We start from the raw sequence: 22074 nt of genomic DNA, 5'->3' as shown, positions 1-22074 counted from the left end.
CAGTGTTTTACGTATTGTAGACTCATTAACAGAGATGTTAGCAAGTTCCAATGATGCCTTTAAATCTTTGGTTGTCAATTATTTTTTGACACATTACATTTGTCAATAACCTTGACTTAGATGAAGATCAGATCACGTTTTATAACTAATTTATTCAGAAAACCAAAAAAATCCAAAATGTTTACATACTCCCCTGCCACTGTATTTTTTCATTTGAATAGTATTGTAACAGGACAGGAGATCTAACAGAACATTTTTTAAAGTAAAAAAATAGCGTTCATTGCAAAAAATAAATAAATAAACATACACTTGCTACCAAACGTTTACATACATCTTGCAGAATGTGGAAAATGCTGAAAATTTGGGGAAAAGGAATTTAGAAAAGTAAGGTTTGTTTTTAATTTAGTGCCCTCAATAAGTTATTCCATATGAGAGATTCTGTTTACAGAGAGTTAAACAAAATAATAACATAATTTCTGGGGAAAAAAAATGAAAGTTTACATACAACTGATTCCTAAAACTGCACAATGTTACCTGGACAATCAATGACAGTTTTTATGTTTTGTGATAGTTGTTTAAAGGCTTCTTGTTTGTCCTGATCTATTAAACTGTTCCCTTTAGTCCTGCAGAATATTTTAAGTCTCGGCTGTGTACACCCGTCATCATTTTTGCACCAAAACTAACAACATTCTTCAAAAACCTAGTGATCTGATAAGGAATGATTGGCGTTTTGACAGAAAGCTGGCTGTCCCATCATGTGTAGTTAGATGCTAGTACAGTAGATGGCGATACGCGGTGTATGCGTCCATTTAACCTCGCGTTAGAAGAAAAACACGTCATCCTGACAACGTAGCAAATGTTTCTGTTCTGAAGGCTTGTCAGATGTCAGACTGATTGCTCATCGATATCTTTTTTATTTGTGTTTAACCAGAACTCAGAGACAGAGATAGAGAAAATTGTTAAGGTTATAACCTGCTCCAGTGACCAGCATTTAGTCTTTAGTGGAGACGTGTACAGGAACTGCGTGATGAGCTGCTCATAGACGAGCATTACAATACGACAGGACATCGTTTACTCATCTGTTTATTTCTGCTGAGGACCGCATAAGACGACGGGTTCGTAGTTTATTCTTCATTTTGGGTCGGTGTTGTCCTGGTTCATATTCAACAACAACTGAAATAACGCTTGTGTTTATGCTTAAAACATGTTTTTGCTTTTTTATAGTATTTCTACATCAGTTTGTGACGTTGAAGGGGTAAAATGATGTCCAACTGGACTGGCTGCCTATCTATCGCATCGCTGGCAATGGTTTTGATGCTGGCTTTGAACGCTCAAGCAAGGCCTGCGAACATGTCAGCATTAAAAGACAAACATCCCAGCAGCAAGGAAGACAATGAGATCCTTCCACCTGACCATCTGAATGGTGTGAAGATGGAGATGGACGGTCATCTCAATAAAGACTTTCATCAGGAAGTGTTTCTGGGGAAGGAAATGGAGGAGTTTGAGGAAGACTCAGAACCGAGAAGGAACCGGAAGAAACTTATTGAAATCTTCACCAAGTATGTCTGAAATCATAAGCTTTACTATGGTACATCCTGTTGTTACTATATATTTACATCCACACATTGGATCAACAGTAGATCAAATGCAATGCAATTTTGTGTGTTATCAACATTACTAGTCATTAAATGCATTGAATTAGGGGGTGATGTATGAGATATTTTAGATTGAAATAATTTCTAAAAAAAAAACTTGATCCAGTAATCATGAATGATGTTCTCCTGTAGCTCAATTGGTAGAGCATTGTGTCAGCAATGCAAAGGTCATGGGGCCCAACCCCGGGGAACATATACTGATAAAAGAAATATGTTGCTTAAATGCATCATTAGTCGCTTTGTTTGAAAGCATCAATGATTATGTAATGTAAATGAATGCATGTGGAATGTGTGTTATCAAAGCATCAACATTTTCTGCATTTCAAACAACCGGTCCTTTACTCTTTGCCTCTAGGGTGGATATCAATAAAGACAGGAGTGTTAGTGCTAAAGAAATGCAGCGCTGGATTATGGAGAAGACAGAGGAACATTTTCAGGAGGCTGTTAGAGAGAACAAGCTCAGCTTCCGTGCTGTGGATCCTGATGGAGACGGTAAGTTACAAGCAAAGTTGGCCTTAGTCATACATTATATATCTGATTTATGTTTACTAGACATCAAGTACCTGATGATCAGACTTCTGTGTCATCTCCATACATCTCCAAATCCAAACCGTAAGTGAGCAGTCCTTTTAATTAAGTGTACTTGTATTTTGCTCTCTAAGGATTAGTAACTTGGGACGAATACCGTGTAAAGTTTTTGGCCAGCAAGGGATTCAATGAGAAAGAAGTAGCTATGAAGATCAAGAACAACGAAGAACTAAAAGTGGATGAAGAAAGTAAGTTTTGTGATGTTTCATGTGTAATTGTTTGATATATTTTGCTCTTAATAAACCCATTCATAATGTATCATAAATTAAACATGGTCATACCACAGCCCAGGAGGTTCTGGAGAGCTTGAAGGATCGCTGGTTTCAAGCAGATAACCCTCCAGCTGATCAGCTGTTGAATGAAGAGGAGTTCCTCTCTTTCTTGCACCCAGAGCACAGCAGGGGCATGCTCAAATATATGGTCAAGGAGATTGTCCGTGATCTTGGTAAGCATAGAAATCAAAAATTTAGGAGGATAATTGAGAACAAAGCTATAAGACTGTAAACCAAGTCTGCATGTCGTGTTTTGATTTTTTTCCGTTTGCTGACAAATTTCATTGAATCTTGTGTTTTAACTTATTGAACAGATCAAGATGGAGATGGAAAGTTGACTCTTGCTGAATTTATCTCCCTCCCCATGGGGACTGTGGAGAATCAGCAGGCTCAGGACATCGATGATGAGTGGGTTCGTGAACGGAGGAAGGAGTTTGAAAAAGTCATTGATGCTAACCACGATATGATTGTAACCATGGAAGAGCTGGAGGTTGGTTTTTCATTTGTGTTCTAGATGAATTGGATACGTTTGTAGGCTCCGTTCTAAGTCCTATTGAGTTGTCTACATAGTTGGCTAATTTAGAACCATCATTAAGTAAACTGGTTATTGATCTTGTGTTGGAAGCATGCCTGACACCTGAAAATGCTCTTTACAGAGGCATCTCACAAGGTTTTGGTCTTTGTCTTGCTGACTTGCTCTTTCTCTTTCAGGAATACATGGACCCCATGAATGAGTACAATGCCCTGAATGAGGCCAAGCAAATGATTGCTGTGGCAGATGAGAACCAAAACCATAATCTGGAATTAGAGGAGATCCTTAAATACAGCGAGTACTTCACTGGCAGCAAACTTATGGACTATGCTCGCAACGTACATGAGGAGTTTTAGGACATTTATCTTCGGTTTAAAAATGAAAAACTAAAGGCTATGCTGAGGCTTTTGTCAAAGTGTCTAAAGAATGAAGTTAGTCATTGCTTGCCTCGCAGATTGAAATTAAGTAAATTTGGTCGTGTTTGTAATTTTACAAACCTGAGCACCAGAAACCACTTTCTTATATTGCAATGCTGAACTGTGACAAATTATTAGATTTTGTCTTTGTAATGTCATAGCTGCTCTTATGTAATTTACAAATTCTATACAAGCTTGCCCCATAATTATTTTTAGGTGCTATCATGTTTATGAATTATTTTTGGAGTGTTAATAATTGAAAGAAATGTATGTATATGTGATGAGGGGAAGGTTTTCCACATGTAAATAATATAGTTATTTGAAGTGCCATAATATATAAATGTATTGTCATGTTTGGTGGCTTGAGGGCTGCAGAGATATGAAGACATGGGAGATATGAATTCATGCAACTGTAGCGTAGCACTTCTTTTTGAGATGATATTACATGCAGAATAGTCAAATTTGTCAAAAGCTTAGTTAAGAAATTATAGTAATTGAAAAGGCAAATCCATTCAGACCTATTGTATTATTTGCACTCTGTAACATTTTTATGCATCTCATTTTTGGTGGTTTATTTAAGTCATAATTGTATATAGCCTGAATATTATAATTTTATTCAATTCACCCTGTTACCTCAGTAATCCCTTAGTTTTATGTTTATTAAACAATGTTTTTATCACCACAGTCAGAGCAGTTTATTCCCTAAAACGTTTACTGTGCTTCTTTGAACGCTCACATTTTTATGAAATGAAAGTAAATGTGCTTAAATGTAAGACCAACTGAGAAGAAGTGGATTGTAATTGATCCTTTTTTAATCAATATGAAAATGAAAGGACAGTTTCATGTGTTTTCTTGGTTTGAGAATAAAATTTTAATTAAAATGCACAACTGTGTCAAAAGAATTAGTCTATCCCCGGGTTTCACAGACAAGGCTAAAGGCTAGTCCTAGACTAAAAAACAGAAAAATCTGAACACTGTAAAAGTCCCTTTTTTAAAAAAGTTTATAACGGCAACGTTTTGGTCAGAGACAATAACTTTTACAGTGTGCAGATCTTTTTTCTGTTTTTTGATTCATCTTTTGATCTTGCACCTGATCAAGACTTTTTTGGATGTGCGTATCCTGATTTCTCTTCATAGTCAATAGTCCTAAAACACAGTTGAGCAGATGTCTCCACTGAAAATAACTTGCAATATACAGATCCTAAAATATGTCATTAATTTGTCTTAAAGGGATAGGTCACCCCAAAATTTAAATTCTGCCATCATTTACTCACTATCGTGTTGCTACAAACCTGTATACATTTCTTTGTTCTGATGAACACAAATGAAGATATTTTGAGGAATATTCGTAATCAAACAGTTTGTAAGCCCCATTTACTTCCATAGTATTCTTTTTATCCTACTATGAAAGTGAATGGGGCCCACGAACAGTTTGGTTACAAACATTCCTCAAAATATCTTGGTTTGTGTTCCTCAGAGCAAAGAAATGTATACATGTTTGTAACAACATGAGAGTAAAAAAATCATATAAGAATTTTAATTTTTGGGTGAACTATCCCTTTAAGACACACAATAGCGATGTATCTTTCTAAGGCATGTTTATGAAAAATGCATAAGTGTCTTAATTTAACTAAGGCCAATATATATATATATATATATATATATATATATATTGCTTTATCTTTTTGGAAAATGTTATGTGTGTTTCTGGATGCTAAACACGAAGTCTTTGAAATGCATCGTGTTGCTGTTTATTCATTCATAATATTTTTTATTCTATTTTTATATCTGTTTAAACATATTTATATACTTATTCATAATTATAAATTATTTTACTTATTTACAAATAAAATTTATTAGAGAAGATGACAATATGCTCATAAAAGCACAAGAAAATAGTGGCCGTTTCTCAAACGGAAGGCTGCATCCTCCGAAGGTCGCATGCAGGTTGCATGCGTCATCAACACTGGTTTATTTCAGTTAACTTAGCATTACATTCGCAATATTACGACAATTTAATACTACATTTTATAATTGTTAATACTCTAAAATAAGTATTTATGATATTTATTATGACGTATTCAGCCTGCGAATGCGACCTCCGAAGGGTGCAGCCTTCTGTTTGAGAAACGATGGCCCATCGCCATTTTCTTTTGCGGAAGTTCCTATTATAAACACGAGGTGGCAATCAAGTGTCAAAATTCATAAAGACTTGGTATAAAATGTTGCTTTTAAACTACCCTGATAAATATTACTGTATGTGTTAATTACACAGCCTTCACAAACTCTAGTATACCTTCAAATATCATAAATACTTAATAAAAAAATTAAGAGATTTTTTTCCATAAAAAAAGAATGCATATCACTTGGATGTTCTGTGCATGTATGCACATCAATTTTAAAATGAATACAATTATAAAGATTCTGGTTTACATCCAAAAAAGAAACAGTCCCAAACGATGCAGTTCTAGCAGAGATCTACTACAGGGTGTGGCATTGTGTTGAGAGCAGACAGACGGGTTTCAAGTACAGCAGTGGTATAGAGAGGCTTTTTCACTGGTAGAGACTGTTATGTAAGGAGAGAGAGTCTTCCCACCTCCCCTCTCTGTTTTTGTTTTTCTCAATGAGCCAGGCTCTCCCTCATGCAGGCCCCTGCGCCTGTCCACTAGGCCCCTTTCCTGGAAACAGAGCCTGGCAGGGGCCACTCAGGGGCAGGTTTGGGGGAGAGAAAAACGATCGTAGGAGGGGGTCTCCTTCCCGTTCCTGCAAATCACATGGTTGCAGACGCAAGTCTGAACTGTACAGAAACCTCCGATTTAGTCAATCTGGGGACGGCTCTTGTTAGGCGTTTACATTAGTTACGATCAGGTCATTGAGTCTATTGACTGTAAGTCAAAGGGAGTGGAGAGGCTCTAGGTAGGATAAAGTAGCTTATATCATGTTCACTGATTATTTATATGTGGAAATAACCTGTCTTAATGATATCTCAGGTGTACGTACACCCTGTAAGCTGAGGATTTACAGGTTTTTAATATTATTTATTTATTTACTGTTTGTAAAAAATGCTTCCAAATACAAAAAAATTAAAAGAAAGTTATATTGTAACAGAGTTCACCTGACCAGCATGTAAAACAGTGTACTTGTTTTCTTGTCTTGCTAAGAAGCTGCAGGTTTTAATTTTACTCTGCCCTCGTTCAAGGCACCAATCCAAAATTGCAGCCTTGTGAAAACATTACGTTGCCCTTTTGGGTGAGAGGCTAGGATTACAGTTTGCATTTAATGGACTATTGGGGACCATGTACAGTTACTCTATGATGGAGGTTTACAAAGGGGAACTAGAACAGTATTCATTAAATAAATACATTTTGCTTGTGAAAAAGTCTTTATGATCTTTATGATTATATCTTTTTATTACATAGGTCAAAAATCATTTTCAGACTCGGCGTCTTTGCTGTAACTGTTATATTAATCTTGGCTCTCAGCTCAACACAAAACAAATCAAGATAGAGTTTTAGTACATACCTCTTTTATATCTCAGCTCTGAACTTTGTGGAATGCTAAGTTGACCGGACAAACAAGGGGCACTGTCTTCAGCAAGAAAGAGGCGGTGAAATTTCTGTAACACATAAGCATTTTTACTAACTATAGATTTAAGAGGTCCAGTCACTTATGGCAAAATATGGCAAAAAGCAGTGCTATTAATAATTTTTTTATGTAACGTTGTCCTTGTTCAAGGCACCAGTCCAAAATTGTATTAGGTTGCCCTTTTGAGTGAGAGGCTAGTATTACAGTTTAAGTGAAAGACAGCTTTAGTCTTTTTTATTTTTGTTTTATTTTAAAGTTTCTTTAAACATCTCACAATTTTGATGTTACTATGCATTATAGTAGTAGTAATGACTAATGTCATATTAATGTGACTGTATGTTGCATGGAGTTGCAAAATAACTTTTTAAAAGCAGAACCAGTTTTGGAGCTCTTCTATTTTAATCACATATCTAACATCTGCACAACTTCCATATTTTTTAAAGTAGGAATGTAAACAAGGGTACCATTCTTGTTTACGTCTTGGTTTTGTGGTATAGCATTGGTCCCATTTGGGAAAGGCAGGAATAGGTTTTTAACATTTTTAACAGTTCTAGGCGTACTCAGACTCGTCTGACAACACACATCTTCATTTTAATCATTTAGATTTACCGTCCTCTATGTTTCCCAAATTAGAAGATATGCAATAAAACACACGTGTGGAGGCAAAGAGTACATTATTGTTTGAAATTATTGTTTGCCCTATAAATCGCACAATACAGCTGTTTAACAAATAAATTATTGAAAATTATTAACTGTAGTACACTTAAAAAATTATGTGATCTACATGACATAAATGTATTAAAATACGTTAAGCAATTTGTATTATATTTTTATAAAAATTCTCAAGTTAAAAAATAATCAGTAAATTTGATTATACTTAAACGTTTAAGCCAGTAATTGTTTTTACATTGTTTATGCATTAGCAAATTTTAAGAGAGTAATTATTTAATTTAATTAACACATAACTGGGTTGTGCTACAGAGCAGTTAAGGTTGGTCAAGAGTGGCTAGGAGATTTTATGCAGCTGACCGTTGTAGTTTGACAATGATGTCTTCTCGAAAGTCCATTTATAGGCACCATGAATATTGTTGTCAAAGCAAACAAGTTATTATCCAAGAGCTAACACTGCCTGTGGGGCTGGCAGATTTCTTTCAGAAATTACTTTAAAGTTTAATGATCTCACTTACAGCTTACATATATCTTTAGTGATGCAAGTCATGTACGGCACTATATGCTCGAATCTACATAAGACTTTTTTTATACATGCAGTTCAATCTCAGCACACAGTACTAAACAACTTTAAATTACTAATGATAACGTGATTTAGTTTATTTGTTATTTACTACTTTAATACATTTTTTATTTTTAAATAGTTTATATCTATTAAATTAGTTTCTTTTCATCAAAATTAGCATTTTTGTCACAGTATTCCCAGTACAATTATGCACATATGTAATCCAAAAAAAAATGTTTAAATGACGTATCTACAATGCTACAGTGCATAGTGCTAGCAGGGCAAAGGTCGTAGGTTCGAATCCTAGGGAACACACATATACTGCCAAAGAAATACATGTAAAATGAATTGGGATGCATTTTAAAAACAAGGCGGAAATCGCTTTAAATGGCATTGCTCGTTTATGTTGCCATTTCCTCATTTTTAAAATAAGTATTCCGACGGTGTAGTTTAGGTTTTGGTTTAAGTACGACTGCTGCTTCGCACTACTGATTCGCAACAAAACCAGCACTGGAATGTTGTCAGTGTGGAGCGTGCAGAAGAATGCTTCAGCTACTCCCACTTCCTGGAGATCCAATCCGAAACGACCAGCCAGTTTCAAGGCGCCCCTTTGAGTCCGTCCAAAGCAAAACAATACACGGAAAAACACAAAAACGCTCAATTGTTGTAGATTTTCGATTATTACCTCTTTATATTACAAATCTGAACGAACTGGTCGTGTCGTTCTTTAAAATACGCTTTTGGATATAGCCCAGTTACGGGGTTGTTTATCTGTAGTAAGGGGAACTTGAAACCGTCCCGTGCCCCATGTCCTCGGTTGTTTTTCTTCTTTCGCCTGGATTCTCCATGTTGTTGGAGAAAAAGTGAGGGCTTTACCTAGACTAGAGGGGGCTAGGGATAAATATACAAGCGATAACGTAAACTGAGACTCAAAGGCTACAGAATAGCAGATAAGAAACAACAAAACAAAGTGTCATGCCCCTCCCATGTGGAAGAGAATAGAAGGCGGGAATAAATAAATAAGAAAATTATTTGTCGCCGTCGGTTTGAGATCGTTTTTGCGCGGACGGAAATTATTCATTTCAAGCATCGCTAGCTATTAATGCCACTAAATGCGGGCCGACTGTTTGTCGCTGGAAAAGGCTGGTTGGACGTTAAGGGTTGTGCGTTTGTTAGATGGAAAGTTCTATTATCACTCAAGTGCAGAGAGAGGATTCTCGGTCGCCTTCGAAAACAGGTAGGCGATGCACTGTCACATGTTAAATTATTATGTTCAGCGCTGTCATATGAGCTGAACACTTTGCAGTTATTTACTCTCTTTATAGTCAATGAGTCACAATGTTCAATAATAAAAGATTCGAACATGTTCGGTTCTTGAGCGGTGACAGTTTTATTTGTTATTGGGCTGATTGACGGGTCGCAGTCGCGAGCGGAATTCGTCAAGTTACAACGGTTGAGCTTGGCGGATTCCGCTCGCGACTGTGGCGTGTCGGTCAGCCCAATATAATTGTAAATAATATAAACATATGCACTTTATTTCTCATTTAAATAATGTCTTTTTATTATTTACATGCCTTTCTGTTGCAGTAAGGCAGATATTGATTGTTTACGTAATATAAACAGGTTTTTTTTAGATAACAGATTTTTTTCGTTAATATTTTTTGTTTCTGTATTTCTTATGTTTTGTTTTGTTTTATTTTTCTACCCCTACTGTTGGACGCTGACGTACATGAATAAACTATTCATATACGAATTATTTATTTATTTTCCCCTCCAAACAATGGATATGATGTTGACGGTTATGACATTTTAAAGCGTAAAAATACCACAATAATTTGTATTGAAAGAAACGTCTGTTTCCTCTTTTGTAATGTTAAACGGGCTACGTTTCATAGCTGGGTTAATGGATAATTCGAGCGACATTTTGTCCTAACGTCACGAACATTGTGTTTATATTTTTAATCGACGTACCTACGTTCACATATCTCACGCCGTACCTCACTGAGTAGAAGCAAAAATATCGAGTTTAAATGTGGAAAACATCGGCCTAATGGAGAACGCAAGGTGCCGCGGTGGAATGCACAAACACACCCCTCAGCACACGCCCTCCATCTGCCGTGCGACGAACAGCCACCGACATTGATTAGGCGTGTTCTACTTAATGCGGTGCTGCGCAGAACAATCAGTTATGACATCAAAGTAGCGCGAGAGCGATTCGAAAGCACACCTTTCGAAGTGCTCTCGCGGTATTTGGTGTCATAAGCTGATCGTTCTGCGCATCGCCGTATGGTTCAAAACAATAAGAAACAAACAAGCCGTAAAGGTTAAAGAAGGCCTTATTCTGAAAACGTCAACACAGGTGGTGTTTTGTAGAATAGAGACCACTGGAGACAATATCTGAGTCATTTTGTCCCTTTAGTTACTGTGCGACTGTGTGTTGACGTACAGTGTACCACTGTGTTTATCGTGTACCTCGTAAATATGAGCACAGCTCGCGCTAATTATGGATCTGACGTAAATACGTTGAATATAAAACTCGTACTGCCACTATTACCATGTGTTGTTGATGTTAATACAGGGTGTGATTACAGATAATAAGAAATAACTAGTAAACAATAATGTTTGGAATAGCCAAGCAAACATGCACATTTTTTAAAACCCATAAAACTACGTACGTTAAAGTACGTACTTACAAATGTTTATAAAATTAACACAACTGCACATTTCTAACATCAGCCATGACAGCAAAGAGACAGAAATAATGGCGCTCAGAGTGTGAACAAATACTGTGCTAATGTGAATAAATGCCTAAGGCAAAATATGTTTTCAATGTTTATGTAAAGTATTGTAATATCGAACCTGGCGAAATTACCATAAATGATGAATTATTCTGACAGTATTCAAAAAAGCAGATAGGCTACTTAAGTTTGTAATATTACTATTGTGATAAAGTAGCGATCCAACTATTATTTAATTTGTTGTAGGCTACATTATAACAAAGTTATGAAAATGCACTATATGAATCGAGGCAATGAGAAACAAAGCTTAGTAAAAAAATGTAACTGTGTCATTTTACTGCATAATACATTATTTAGCATCATTTTAATTTATTTCCACAATTTTGTGTATTTTTTACTTAGGGTACATTAGATAGTGAGTTGCCAGTGCAAAAAAAAAGTATTTTGTCTGGAATAATGTTGATCTGTTTTTTTTTAAAGCATTTCGAATTTTTGTCCATATTTATTATTACAAACATGAGCACAGGACAAAATTAGTGATGCAAAAGCAATATATTTAGCTTATTTTTTAAATACATTTATTTTCTTGGAAAAAAACACTTAAAGGGATAGTTCCCCCCAAAATTTAAATTTTGTTATCATTTACTAACCATCAACTTGTTCCAAGATATTTCGAAGAATGTTATTAACCAGCCAGATTTGGGGCACTATTGTATTATATTTCCTACTATGGAAGTCAGTGGTGCCCCAGATGTGTTTTTTACAAACATTCTTCAAAATAATCTTCCTTTGTGTTCATCAGACCAAAGAAATGTATACAAACTTGTGGGTGAGTAAATGAAGTCAGAATTGTATTTATTTGGTAAACTATCCCTTAAGCTATTTGATTAGGTCTTAACATGTTTATTAAAAAACCTAGTCCCTAACAAAACACCCACCCCTCTTTTTGTTTTATTCAGAATGCTTGGTATTGCTTCATCTGCATACGTCAATTGCTATAAAGGGAGTTGACTTGAATTCATGGATAGATCCATTTTTGTTATCAGTGAGTGTATAGATGGGCAAACACAGCACAGAGTAAATGATGACGATGGAGGCCATTTTCTCTCATCTTCACTCCGCCGCACATGCTACTCGTATGTTACATAAGACTATTCCTATGGCTACATAAGTTCCGATACGGGAAGAATGCATGCATTGTTTAAAAAATGCCATCATTCCCTTAGCCGAGAAAGGGGGAAAACATTACTAGTACTTAAGTTACATCATCAAATAAAAAACAATCATTGCATGGCATACTTGTGGAAGATCTTTCAAGTCCATTTAAAAAATATTTGCCTTCATATAATCCTAACAGACATGTCTGGACAAAACCGTGTTTCACTTACATGCTGATATTTGCAAGCAAAAATATGCAGAAGCCCCCAAATATGCAAGGAGCCCATTGTGATGCATTGCAAAGCTTTATACATATACCATAGCTCGTTTGTTTGTTTATTTATTGTTTGTGTGGTTATGCATTGTGCACGGGGCGTATACGTTATGCGAGAGCTTGTTTATGCCAGAATGCTGTATTAAAGCGGCAGGAGTGGTGTGTGTGCGTGCTAGTATGTGTATGTTTTACTCCGAAGGTACTGCAGAAATGTGTGGGCTTTCCCGCCCTCTGAGATTATATAACGTATACCAGCCGTGGCCAGCAGTCTCATTTAAAACAGATTTTCTGTTTTTGTACAACGTGTGCCATCACTGGAAAAGGGTGGCTGCTGAGCGTTTGGTCATTTTGATGTTTATAGGCACTTTGTTAAGAAACTAAAACATTTACTTTACATTACTTTTAATGGAAAATTGAATCACATTTTGTCTTAAAGTCATGCAAATTGTGTAATATTTACATTTCACATATGCATTTATATTACAGTGCTGTGCTATTTAAAAATCTGTCAAAACCCTGTTTGATGCAAATGTAACCAGCTGATATCTGATCAAACAAATTTTGGTAGTTGGAAAACAAGCTTGTTTTCATCTGTTGGAAGTAAAAAGTGGTTTATAAAATGATTAAAATGTGCTACAAGTGACATTGCTTGCTTTACTTGTTTATAAATCACACATGGCTTTTTATTTTAAATATATGAAGTAGTAGAACAAATATATGCAAATTATATAATTAATTAAACTTGTTTTATTGTGTTGCCCTACACTTCAGATCAGGTGAATAAAACCTCACCCAAGAAACCTGGAAGTCGGAACATCTTCAAAAAGCTCATCTGTTGCCTTCGAGCACAAGATGCCCAACTGCCAGCTTCACCTACCCATGATGCCTTGCTAGCACCTGAGGAAAATGGGACCAATGCCAAAATAATATAGTAACCTTAAATCATCATTGTATCACTTTGTTTTATGTATAGTTATTAAAAAAATACATTTGTACTTGGAAAGCCACTGCATTGTACTGCCCAGTGGAGTGAACGTGATAAACCATGGTGGGGTTTATTCTTTAACGTCTGAATGTATGAAATCGTGCACAAAACAGAAAAAAAATTATTTTTCCCCAGTCGATAATAAGCCTTTGATCTTGTTCGTCTCTGCGTCACAAGCCTACATTATTAGGAAATGAAAATGGGTATGGAAACTTGTACTCATCTTAGACGTTATGCCCTCATCTCTAGATACCAGGAGAGTGTCTTCTACCAGCAGTGACCTCTCAGGACCAGGGGAAAATCTGTGTTGTTATAGATCTGGATGAAACACTCGTGCATAGCTCATTTAAGGTACGCCCATCACACTACGAGAAATTGCATACCATGTCATGTGACGCTTCGGATAAAACCAAATCCATACATGTAAATAAAAGATGCTATGTATTCATAGTTGGCATATATACCAATGTTTATAAATGTCCACATTGTCTTTTCGTAGCCAATAAACAATGCAGATTTCATTGTGCCTGTGGAGATTGAGGGGACCACACACCAGGTGAGATGTGATAAATGCTGGTATATGTGAGAAAGACTAGTAATCCTCTGCCAGCAAGCTGGTGTTTTTATTGAATCGAACTGTGCAGGGTACATGTGCCCGAGGGAAGAGATGTTGTTCAATATTGAAAAATGAATGAAGAGCGCCCTCTGCTGGATTGCTGTGAGAATGCATTGGCAGTGCTAAAGGATTGTGATGTCACATCAAGCAACATTTCCAAACACTGGTGTTTCAGCTATAAATAAATAATACGGTCTATGAAAAATACTGATGTGCATTTGTGGTTGTCTTGAAAATTGTCTTGAGTTTGGCTTCTCCCTGATTCAAGTAATCCAGGATAGGTTAGTTCCCACTAGTACGGCCTATTCTTGATTACTTGTTTCAGGAGGCGGCTACCAGCGACAGAATATAGAACTGCAGAACATATTACTTAAAATGCATTTTGTAATTTACAACAGATTTTTAATATATATATATTTTTATAACAAGGAGAAAACCCCTCTAAACTATTTTGTAGGTGTATGTGTTGAAGCGGCCGTATGTGGATGAGTTTCTTCAGAGGATGGGAGAACTGTTTGAATGTGTTCTGTTCACTGCCAGCCTTGCTAAGGTAGCAAACCATTTATCAAGTTGTAAGTTATTTGACCTTAAGGTTAAAACTTAACCTGCCAAGTAGTAAAACTGAATTATGCCCTTATAGCACCATTTTCTTCACCCGTATCAATCTAAGCTTTTAGATCCATTGCATTTGACCTAAATCCATCCTTTCTTCCATGTCTTTCCTCCATCTGTTCCTATGATAGTATGCAGACCCAGTGACTGACCTGCTGGATCAGTGTGGTGTATTTCGGACACGGCTGTTTCGAGAGTCTTGCGTGTTCTATCAAGGCTGCTATGTTAAAGACCTGAGTCGCCTCGGCCGTGAGCTCCAGAAAACCTTGATCCTGGACAACTCCCCTGCCTCTTACATCTTCCACCCTGAAAACGCTGTGGGTTTTAATTTACTGCTCCTGTTTAGACCAGTTCTCCTTAAGCCTGTTTGGTACACGTTGTACCATTTATTTAACACATCTGAAACACACCTCAGCTTATTTGCAAAGAGATCCACTACTAGGTGCAATGCAAAAAATGTGCAATGCTGTGAGTGGAAGACCAGGATTAAGAACCACTAGTTTAGATGTTTAAGTTGTTCCCTAACCTCTCCATTTAGCACACATTTAGGGGCGGTTTCCCAGACCGGGTTTAGGTTAAACCAGGATTAGGGCTTAGTTATATTAGGAAATGTAAGTTGTTTTTACAAACATACCTTACAAAAAACAAAACTGGTGTGCATCTTGAGACAAAACAATGGCACTGATATATGTTAAGGTATGTCAGAGCTATATGTTTTTAAATTAAGGCAGCTCAAACATGCATTTTAGTCTGGGACTAGGATAAGCCCTGTCTGGGAAACCACTCCTTAAAGTTTTATAGTCATGGTTTACAGCATTAGCATTTTTAATACTTAAAGGGACAGTTCACCCAAAAATGAAAATTTTGTCATCATTCGCGCACTTTTATGTTGTTACAAACCTTAATACATTTATTTGCTCTGATAAACAGAAATGAAGATATTTTGAGGAATGTTTGTGACCAAACCGATTAGAGGCCCCATTGACTTTCATAGTAAAAATAAAGAATACTATGGGAGTCAATGGAGCCTCTGATTGCTTTGGTTACAAACATTCCTCAGAAAGAAAAGAAATTTATACATGTTTGTAACAACATGAAAATAAGTAAATTATGAAAAAATATTCAATTTTTGGTGAACTACCCTTTTATTATACAGTGGGGTTCAAAAGTCTGAGACCACTGCTTCTGTTTGCATTTATGATTAAAAATTTATTTTATTACAAATTATATTATCACCATAACAATTTGAGTGAAACATTTAGTGAAAACAATATGTTTTATATCATTAATTTTTCTGTTAAATGGACGTCATATTGTTTTTGCTGTATTTATTTTAATTAGCTGGGTTAATTGTCATCTTCCTAATTTTTGATGTGGTTTCAGACCTTTCGGTGAGCCTCTAAACATTAAGAAATATTTATACAACCCTTTAAAGTGCTTTATGTACTTAAAGGGGACATAATTTGACTTTTTCCATGTTTAAGTGCTATAATTGGGTCTCCACTGCTTTTATCAACCTAGAAAATGTAAAAAAAGATCAAACCATTCTCTGCAAGCATGTGAAAAAATAGGTCATTGAAATTTGTCTCCCCTTGTGATGTCAGAAGGGGATAATACCGCCCCTTAATCTGCACTATCCAACCACGGCACTGCCATTTAGTGCAGAGATCAACTCATTTGCATGTTAAAACAGCACATTTTTGCTCACACCTACAAAGTGACAATTTTAACATGCTATAATAAATTATCTATTTTGAGCTAAAACTTCACATATGTACTCTGAGGACACCAAAGATTTATTTGACATCTTAAAAAGTCTTGTGAAATGTCCCCTTTAATACACTAATATAATGGTGTTCATACTCTTAAAATACCTAAATTCAGAAGATTTAAATGATCACATGGAACAGATGCATGCACTTTTGTTGCCAGTTCAATTAAGCTATGTACATTTATGGTGATTTCTATTTGACAGGTTCCTGTGTTGTCCTGGTTTGATGATGCAGAGGACACCGAGCTGCTTCACCTCATCCCAGTATTTGAAGAGTTAAGTCAAGCTGATGATGTCTGCAGCAGACTAGAACAACTCAGGGGTCCATAATCCCTACACACTGTCAGACCAGGGCAAACCTCCATGTTGTGTTGCACTGACTGCCAATCACACACAAGCAGCTCATATGACAGTAGACTCCGCCCACTGACCTAAAAACATAAACACAAAAGCTCATAATCTACTGAAGACGGAGAACTGTGCGGTTCTGTTACTTGATCCGTGTGACCTTCAGCAATTTGGGGTGAAAAATATTTTTGTCAGTGGCTGACTCTGTCCTAAAGCCTTTTGCAATAATTATTTACCAATTTTGTATGAATTTTTTTACTTGTTTATGTTTTTTACATTTTTAATTACATTTTTGGGAGATTAAACCAGATGCTGTGGAACAGGATGATATACAGTGTTTAATCAAATCCATGTACTGTGGTAAACGGCTCAGCAAACGCTTCAAAGCACAGTAAACATTCGGGCCAATCTCTCTATGCAAGTTCTGCCTGAACTCACCATTACACAGTTTGTTTTCATCTTTATTGATTCATCATAATCATACTTTAAATATTTTCTTTTATGTATTCCAGACTCATAATGCAGGAATTGTGAAATGGCATAAGTGGGATACATATCGTAGTCCTTTCAACATGCTATGCATATTTTTTTTCTTTAAACACATATGTTGATACACTATTCAGTCTTATTCCTTTATAATTGCCTTTTTTATGTCACTGCGGTGCATTAATGTAACTTAATGAAATACCTGTTTTTACACTGTTTCACGTGTATTACAAGCACGTACTGTTTATTTGCTTTTGATATTTACTGTATTTATCTTAAAGTGGCCTTATCTCTGCTTCAGATCTACTTGATAAGAGTTTTGTTATACTTGAGAGGCAGAATTAACACCACACAGATTGAACCAAAGAAATGTACGTTGTTAAGTTTATATCATATGCTCGTTGAGGGTTTACACCATGCTGTATTGTGAAACTTATGCTGTCATCTATATGTGTATATTTGGTTGAAACTTGAAATGTCCCTTTTTGTATGAAACTTTACGTTGGCATACCCAGATGCTTCACCTCTTTGTTTCATCTTGTAATATTATTTAAACATGATTAGTTGTTTTTTTATAGCGCAAGTATTAAAATGGCCATTTTATAATTACAGCAAAATGTTTAAAGGGCGAAAATGATATGCCCTGATACGGTTTGCGTTATGTGATTTTTGACTTTTGTACTGCAGACAATACATTTTTCTGGGCAACCTTGTTGAAATGTTGAAATAATTTCTTTGTTCTCACTGAAGCATCACATCATTAATACGTAATTCAGACATATACAGCCCTAAGAATGTAAATATAATAATAGCTAACATATTCTTTTGAATTAGCAAACATTCAGATAATATATAGAGGTAATATAAAATAATATTAAAGGAATTGTTCTCCAAAAATGAAAATTCTGACATAATTGACGCACCCTCATTTTGTTACAAACATATATACATTTCTTTGTTCTGTTTAACACAAATAAATATTTTTGAGGACGCTCTAATGAGGTTCAGCGTATTATTTTAATAATTAGAAAGTCAATGGGGCTTTTGGTCGGTTTGGTTACAAACATTCCTCAAAATGTCTTCATTTGTGTTTATCAACACAAAGAAATTTATACCGGGTTGTAAAGACATGAAAGATGAGAAAATTATTACAGAATTTTTATTTTTGGGTGAACTATCCCTTTAACAAAGATGGCAGGTCCACATAAAGGAAACACTTGTAGCTTGTAAATCCTTTCTTTTGCCACTGGGGGCACCCAAACCCAGCTTAACTAAACCATGGCTTTTCAAACGTTTCCTCAGCCAAACCCCCTTGGCCTAAATATTTACTTGAACTATCCCCTGAGATTTTAAGTTAACATTTCAATAATTTAATAGCACATTTGCATGTTTAACTTAAAAAAAAAACATACATTTTTTTATCTATATTTTACATAGTTATTGGTATTAGTTGTTATTGGACCATCTGGTAACTTTCTTTTATTGGTACATAAAATGTTTCTGTCTTTTATGTTTCTGCATTTATAAATTTTAGTGTGTAATAGTCACATGACATACATTTTAAAGAAATAAATTATATATTTTGATAAGAGATGTACCAATGTAAACAATTTCCACCGATGCCGATAGCTTAGATCAGTGGTTCCCAAACTTTTTCAGCGTGTGGCCCCCCTTGTGTACAGTGCATTCCTTCGCGGCCCCCCCCAAAGAAAATTTGTGACAAAAAAACATTCAAAAACTCAACATTTTAATAAAAAAAAACCCATTAAATTATACAAAAAAGTAGTGATTTTGGTTAGTAGTCTTATTTTTTTTTGGTTTAATTACACAGAATTCATGATGAATAAATGTATTTCATAAAATGTCGTAAAACTGGGGCACCCCTGGAACCATCTAGTTTGAAAACCACTGGCTTAGATTATTCAGACTGATATCTGCAGATACTGATGTCGATACCGATAGTTTGGTGTTTATATTAACTTGCATTAACTAAATTCTGAAGACTACATTTTTTGAATGTTACTTATTCATTTATATCAGGTATGGGCAACTTCGGTCCTGGAGGGCCGGTGTCCTGCAGAGTTTTGCTCCAACCATAATTAAACACACCTGAAGCAGCCAATTAAGGTCTTTCTAGGCATACTAGAAACATTAAGGCACTCCAGGACCGAAGTTGCCCATCCCTGATTTATATAATGACTATTAATATTAAACATTAAACTAGTGATGTTCCTTTACATTTTTTATAAACAGAGCTCAAATTCATTGAATTTTCTTGTTCCCTTTCAGCTGAAAAACGATTAAAAATAGCTTTTATCAGCCGATAGAAATTTATGGGGAGATATCTCGGTGCATCTCTCATTTTTATGTAAGTGCTTTATTGAATAGTTTTTATTTTAAAAATACTTATTTACATTTTATGGTTTCACTGTACTTGATACATTTTTCATCAACTCACCAACCTCCTGCAACTAAAAAAAGAAAAATATGTAACAAACAACAAATATACTTCAAAAGGATTTATTGAGTTGCATGAGTGATGACGATTGCTTAGAAAGGAGATTATGAAAACACATATGGCTTTTGCAGGACAGAGTGAAACAAAAATCAGATAGCACCTTATATAAACATTTTACAGATATATTAACAACTTCATCATAAATTCTTTTGTAAACATACCAAACTAATATAAAATATTCCTGACAATAACAAAGTAAATAACAAAGGTTATAATGGCAGGCAAATGAGGAATCTAAGATGATAACATAAACTACATAAAAAAATCAATAAAGGGTTTTGTGTCAAACAGAGTGTCATGCGTATAAGATTAAAGGAGTAAAACATTTTTTTAATTTTACATGGGCCAGAAATGACTTTTGGGTGGCTGGATGAGAATGTATGCATATTCGGGAATGTTTCAAACTAGCTTTCTTATAGTTGATTTATTAAAATAACAGGTTTTGAGGTCATCACATACAAGTAAAGATTTGGGTTGTACTATTATCTACTAAACTATGGCTTTTTGTGCAATCACGTAATAATGGTAAAATGTTCACTTAACTGTCAAAATATTCAATGCAACACCTTGACTTGAATTGCAGCAAATATTTTCATTTGTTCAGATGCGTTTATGGAACAACATGACCATTCCAACAAAAATCCCTCGCTAAATAACTTGGATAATTTCTAACAGCTGTAGTGGGTTGTGTAAGGCAGATTTTGCATCATTACGTCAACCGAGAAAGAGAGTGAATGAATCGCCTGCCTTGTTTTAAAATGAGCTGGGAATGGTTGATTGTGTACTTATTTTTGTTGTCCATTAAGCCAAACATTAAAACCCTGGAGAATCCTGGGAAGGCCTTGTTAAATGTCAGTGATTGTAAGCAGTGTGATGAATAAAAAACATTAAATCATTATAAAAAAACAAAGTATTAATACATCATGGGCATATCTGGAGAACAAACAAACCAATAGACACATAAAGAGACGTATAAAGCCAGGCACGGTACATATTTCAACAGAACTTAAAAAAAGTAACCAATAAAATGTGGTCTTGTCTTACCACACCATTCAAAGAAAATAAATAAATAAAAACGTAAAAAAATTCACTGTGGAACACTGTAGCTCTGGACAGCACTTGTGTTGCTTGCTGCTACACGTTTTTTCTTTAAACACATAATGAACCAAACAAAACTCTTAAATGCAACACAAATGTGTTTTTTTTACTTTTCTTATTTTCATGAATATGCATATGAATCGAAAATCACATATATTAACATTCACTTTCCAATAACTTTACACAAATGTTACCAAAGAATGTGCACGGATGTTGCATGACAATACCAGAACATTCGGTGAGTTTGAAAACTGGAAGACTGCTGCAATGAACCGAGACTTTGGAACGGTCTCCGAAGCTAACTGAATGCTAAAATAACGAGTTCATGACATCACTACGATGCTACCACTTGAAACAGAGAACACAAATGAGGTGACAGAGTTGATATAATGGTTCAAAAAATGAGATCACAACTAACACGCTGTAAAAATCCTTCTTCCATCATCAGGCTATCTCAGATACAAACGTGTGTATTTAGTGTACAGGGGATATCATGTTCTGTGAGCTATTCTCTGTCGAAAAAAATGGATTTTTCCATAAGTATCCACCTTTGAAAAATGTCTGATGTGTGAGAATCACCACAAGTATCAGTTTTACAAAAAGGTTGGTACCTGGTTATTATTCAGTCCTAACCTCTAAAACTTCAGCCTTGACTACCACAGGAGGAGAGGCTGTCGTAGAGAGAGTCACTTAGGGACTCGGGGGTCTCGAGGACTTGTGGATGGCTTGGAGACAAACTATCATCTGGTCTCTCTCTTACCAACTCTAGACCAGTGTCCCTCGCCATCTCTGGATTAGCAGGAATACGGCTTTTGCCTCTACGTGCCTGATCGGGTTGAGGAAGACTTCTTGGGTCGCCTTCTCGGTTGCTTACGGGGGCACTAATCTTGTTGCGCTGCAGATAAAAGAGTCCAGTGAGTTTATACGCCAAAAGTATTTGCATTTCATTTTGATTCAAGCTTACTGCAATGAATAACTTCACTTTAGTGCTTTGTCTAAACTTTTACACTTCGATATACAAGCTAATTTAACTCATTCACCGCCAGCCTTTTTGAGGAAAGTTGCCCACCTGCATTTTTGTGATTTTAACAAAAGTTTCACAAAATTCCTTGCAGGAAAAATTATCTTCTACAAATATATAAACATACAAATTATATCAAATTAAAGAACACACCCTCTGCTTTCAAA

At 35.6% G+C, this 22074-nt stretch overlaps 3 protein-coding genes and 1 long non-coding RNA gene across 8 annotated transcripts in view; 2 read left to right on the top strand and 2 right to left on the bottom strand.

Moving 5' to 3' along the window:
• The first annotated feature begins 812 nt into the window (after positions 1–812).
• sdf4 (stromal cell derived factor 4) lies at positions 813–4351 on the top strand. The gene is made up of 7 exons (XM_055187397.2): positions 813–1115; positions 1225–1559; positions 2011–2147; positions 2318–2431; positions 2530–2688; positions 2830–3005; positions 3227–4351. The coding sequence occupies exons 2-7, from the start codon at positions 1261–1263 to the stop codon at positions 3401–3403; spliced, it is 1062 nt and encodes a 353-aa protein (XP_055043372.1). The 5' UTR covers positions 813–1115; positions 1225–1260; the 3' UTR covers positions 3404–4351.
• Positions 4352–5272: 921 nt separating this feature from the next.
• On the bottom strand, positions 5273–10418 carry LOC129430285 (uncharacterized). Its single transcript, XR_008639486.2, has 3 exons — positions 10254–10418; positions 6986–7079; positions 5273–6260 (listed from the first exon to the last, which is right to left on the bottom strand). It is a non-coding gene; the product is annotated as an uncharacterized lncRNA (long non-coding RNA).
• On the top strand, positions 8990–17983 carry ctdsp2 (CTD (carboxy-terminal domain, RNA polymerase II, polypeptide A) small phosphatase 2). The gene is made up of 7 exons (XM_073875273.1): positions 8990–9519; positions 13224–13378; positions 13690–13788; positions 13937–13993; positions 14511–14603; positions 14797–14982; positions 16641–17983. The coding sequence occupies exons 1-7, from the start codon at positions 9459–9461 to the stop codon at positions 16764–16766; spliced, it is 777 nt and encodes a 258-aa protein (XP_073731374.1). The 5' UTR covers positions 8990–9458; the 3' UTR covers positions 16767–17983.
• Positions 17984–20134: 2151 nt separating this feature from the next.
• The window catches only part of nckap5l (NCK-associated protein 5-like), a 36003-nt gene continuing 34063 nt past the window's right edge, over positions 20135–22074 (bottom strand). For all 5 annotated transcript variants that reach the window (XM_055188130.2, XM_055188135.2, XM_055188133.2 and 2 more), the window contains exon 12: positions 20135–21781. In XM_055188130.2, the coding sequence (XP_055044105.2) occupies positions 21530–21781 (252 nt within the window). In that variant the 3' untranslated portion in view covers positions 20135–21529. The remainder of the gene's footprint in view (positions 21782–22074) is intronic.

This window comes from Misgurnus anguillicaudatus, chromosome 13 (assembly GCF_027580225.2).
Source record: "Misgurnus anguillicaudatus chromosome 13, ASM2758022v2, whole genome shotgun sequence".
NCBI lineage: Eukaryota > Metazoa > Chordata > Actinopteri > Cypriniformes > Cobitidae > Misgurnus > Misgurnus anguillicaudatus.
The sequence above is the reverse complement of the archived record's forward strand: the minus strand, read 5'-3'. Positions and strand labels throughout refer to the sequence as shown.

What these genes read in the sequence shown, in the direction of transcription:
- sdf4 (XM_055187397.2), top strand. Translation starts at nt 1,261, where the DNA reads ATGATGTCCAACTGGACTGGCTGCCTATCTATCGCATCGCTGGCAATG. An exon ending in TGTGGATCCTGATGGAGACG is followed by an intron (nt 2,148 to 2,317) that starts GTAAGTTACAAG and finishes TTGCTCTCTAAG; the next exon opens with GATTAGTAACTTGGGACGAA. An exon ending in TAACCATGGAAGAGCTGGAG is followed by an intron (nt 3,006 to 3,226) that starts GTTGGTTTTTCA and finishes TTTCTCTTTCAG; the next exon opens with GAATACATGGACCCCATGAA.
- ctdsp2 (XM_073875273.1), top strand. Translation starts at nt 9,459, where the DNA reads ATGGAAAGTTCTATTATCACTCAAGTGCAGAGAGAGGATTCTCGGTCG. An exon ending in TCGGTCGCCTTCGAAAACAG is followed by an intron (nt 9,520 to 13,223) that starts GTAGGCGATGCA and finishes CCTACACTTCAG; the next exon opens with ATCAGGTGAATAAAACCTCA. An exon ending in TCTTCCACCCTGAAAACGCT is followed by an intron (nt 14,983 to 16,640) that starts GTGGGTTTTAAT and finishes TCTATTTGACAG; the next exon opens with GTTCCTGTGTTGTCCTGGTT.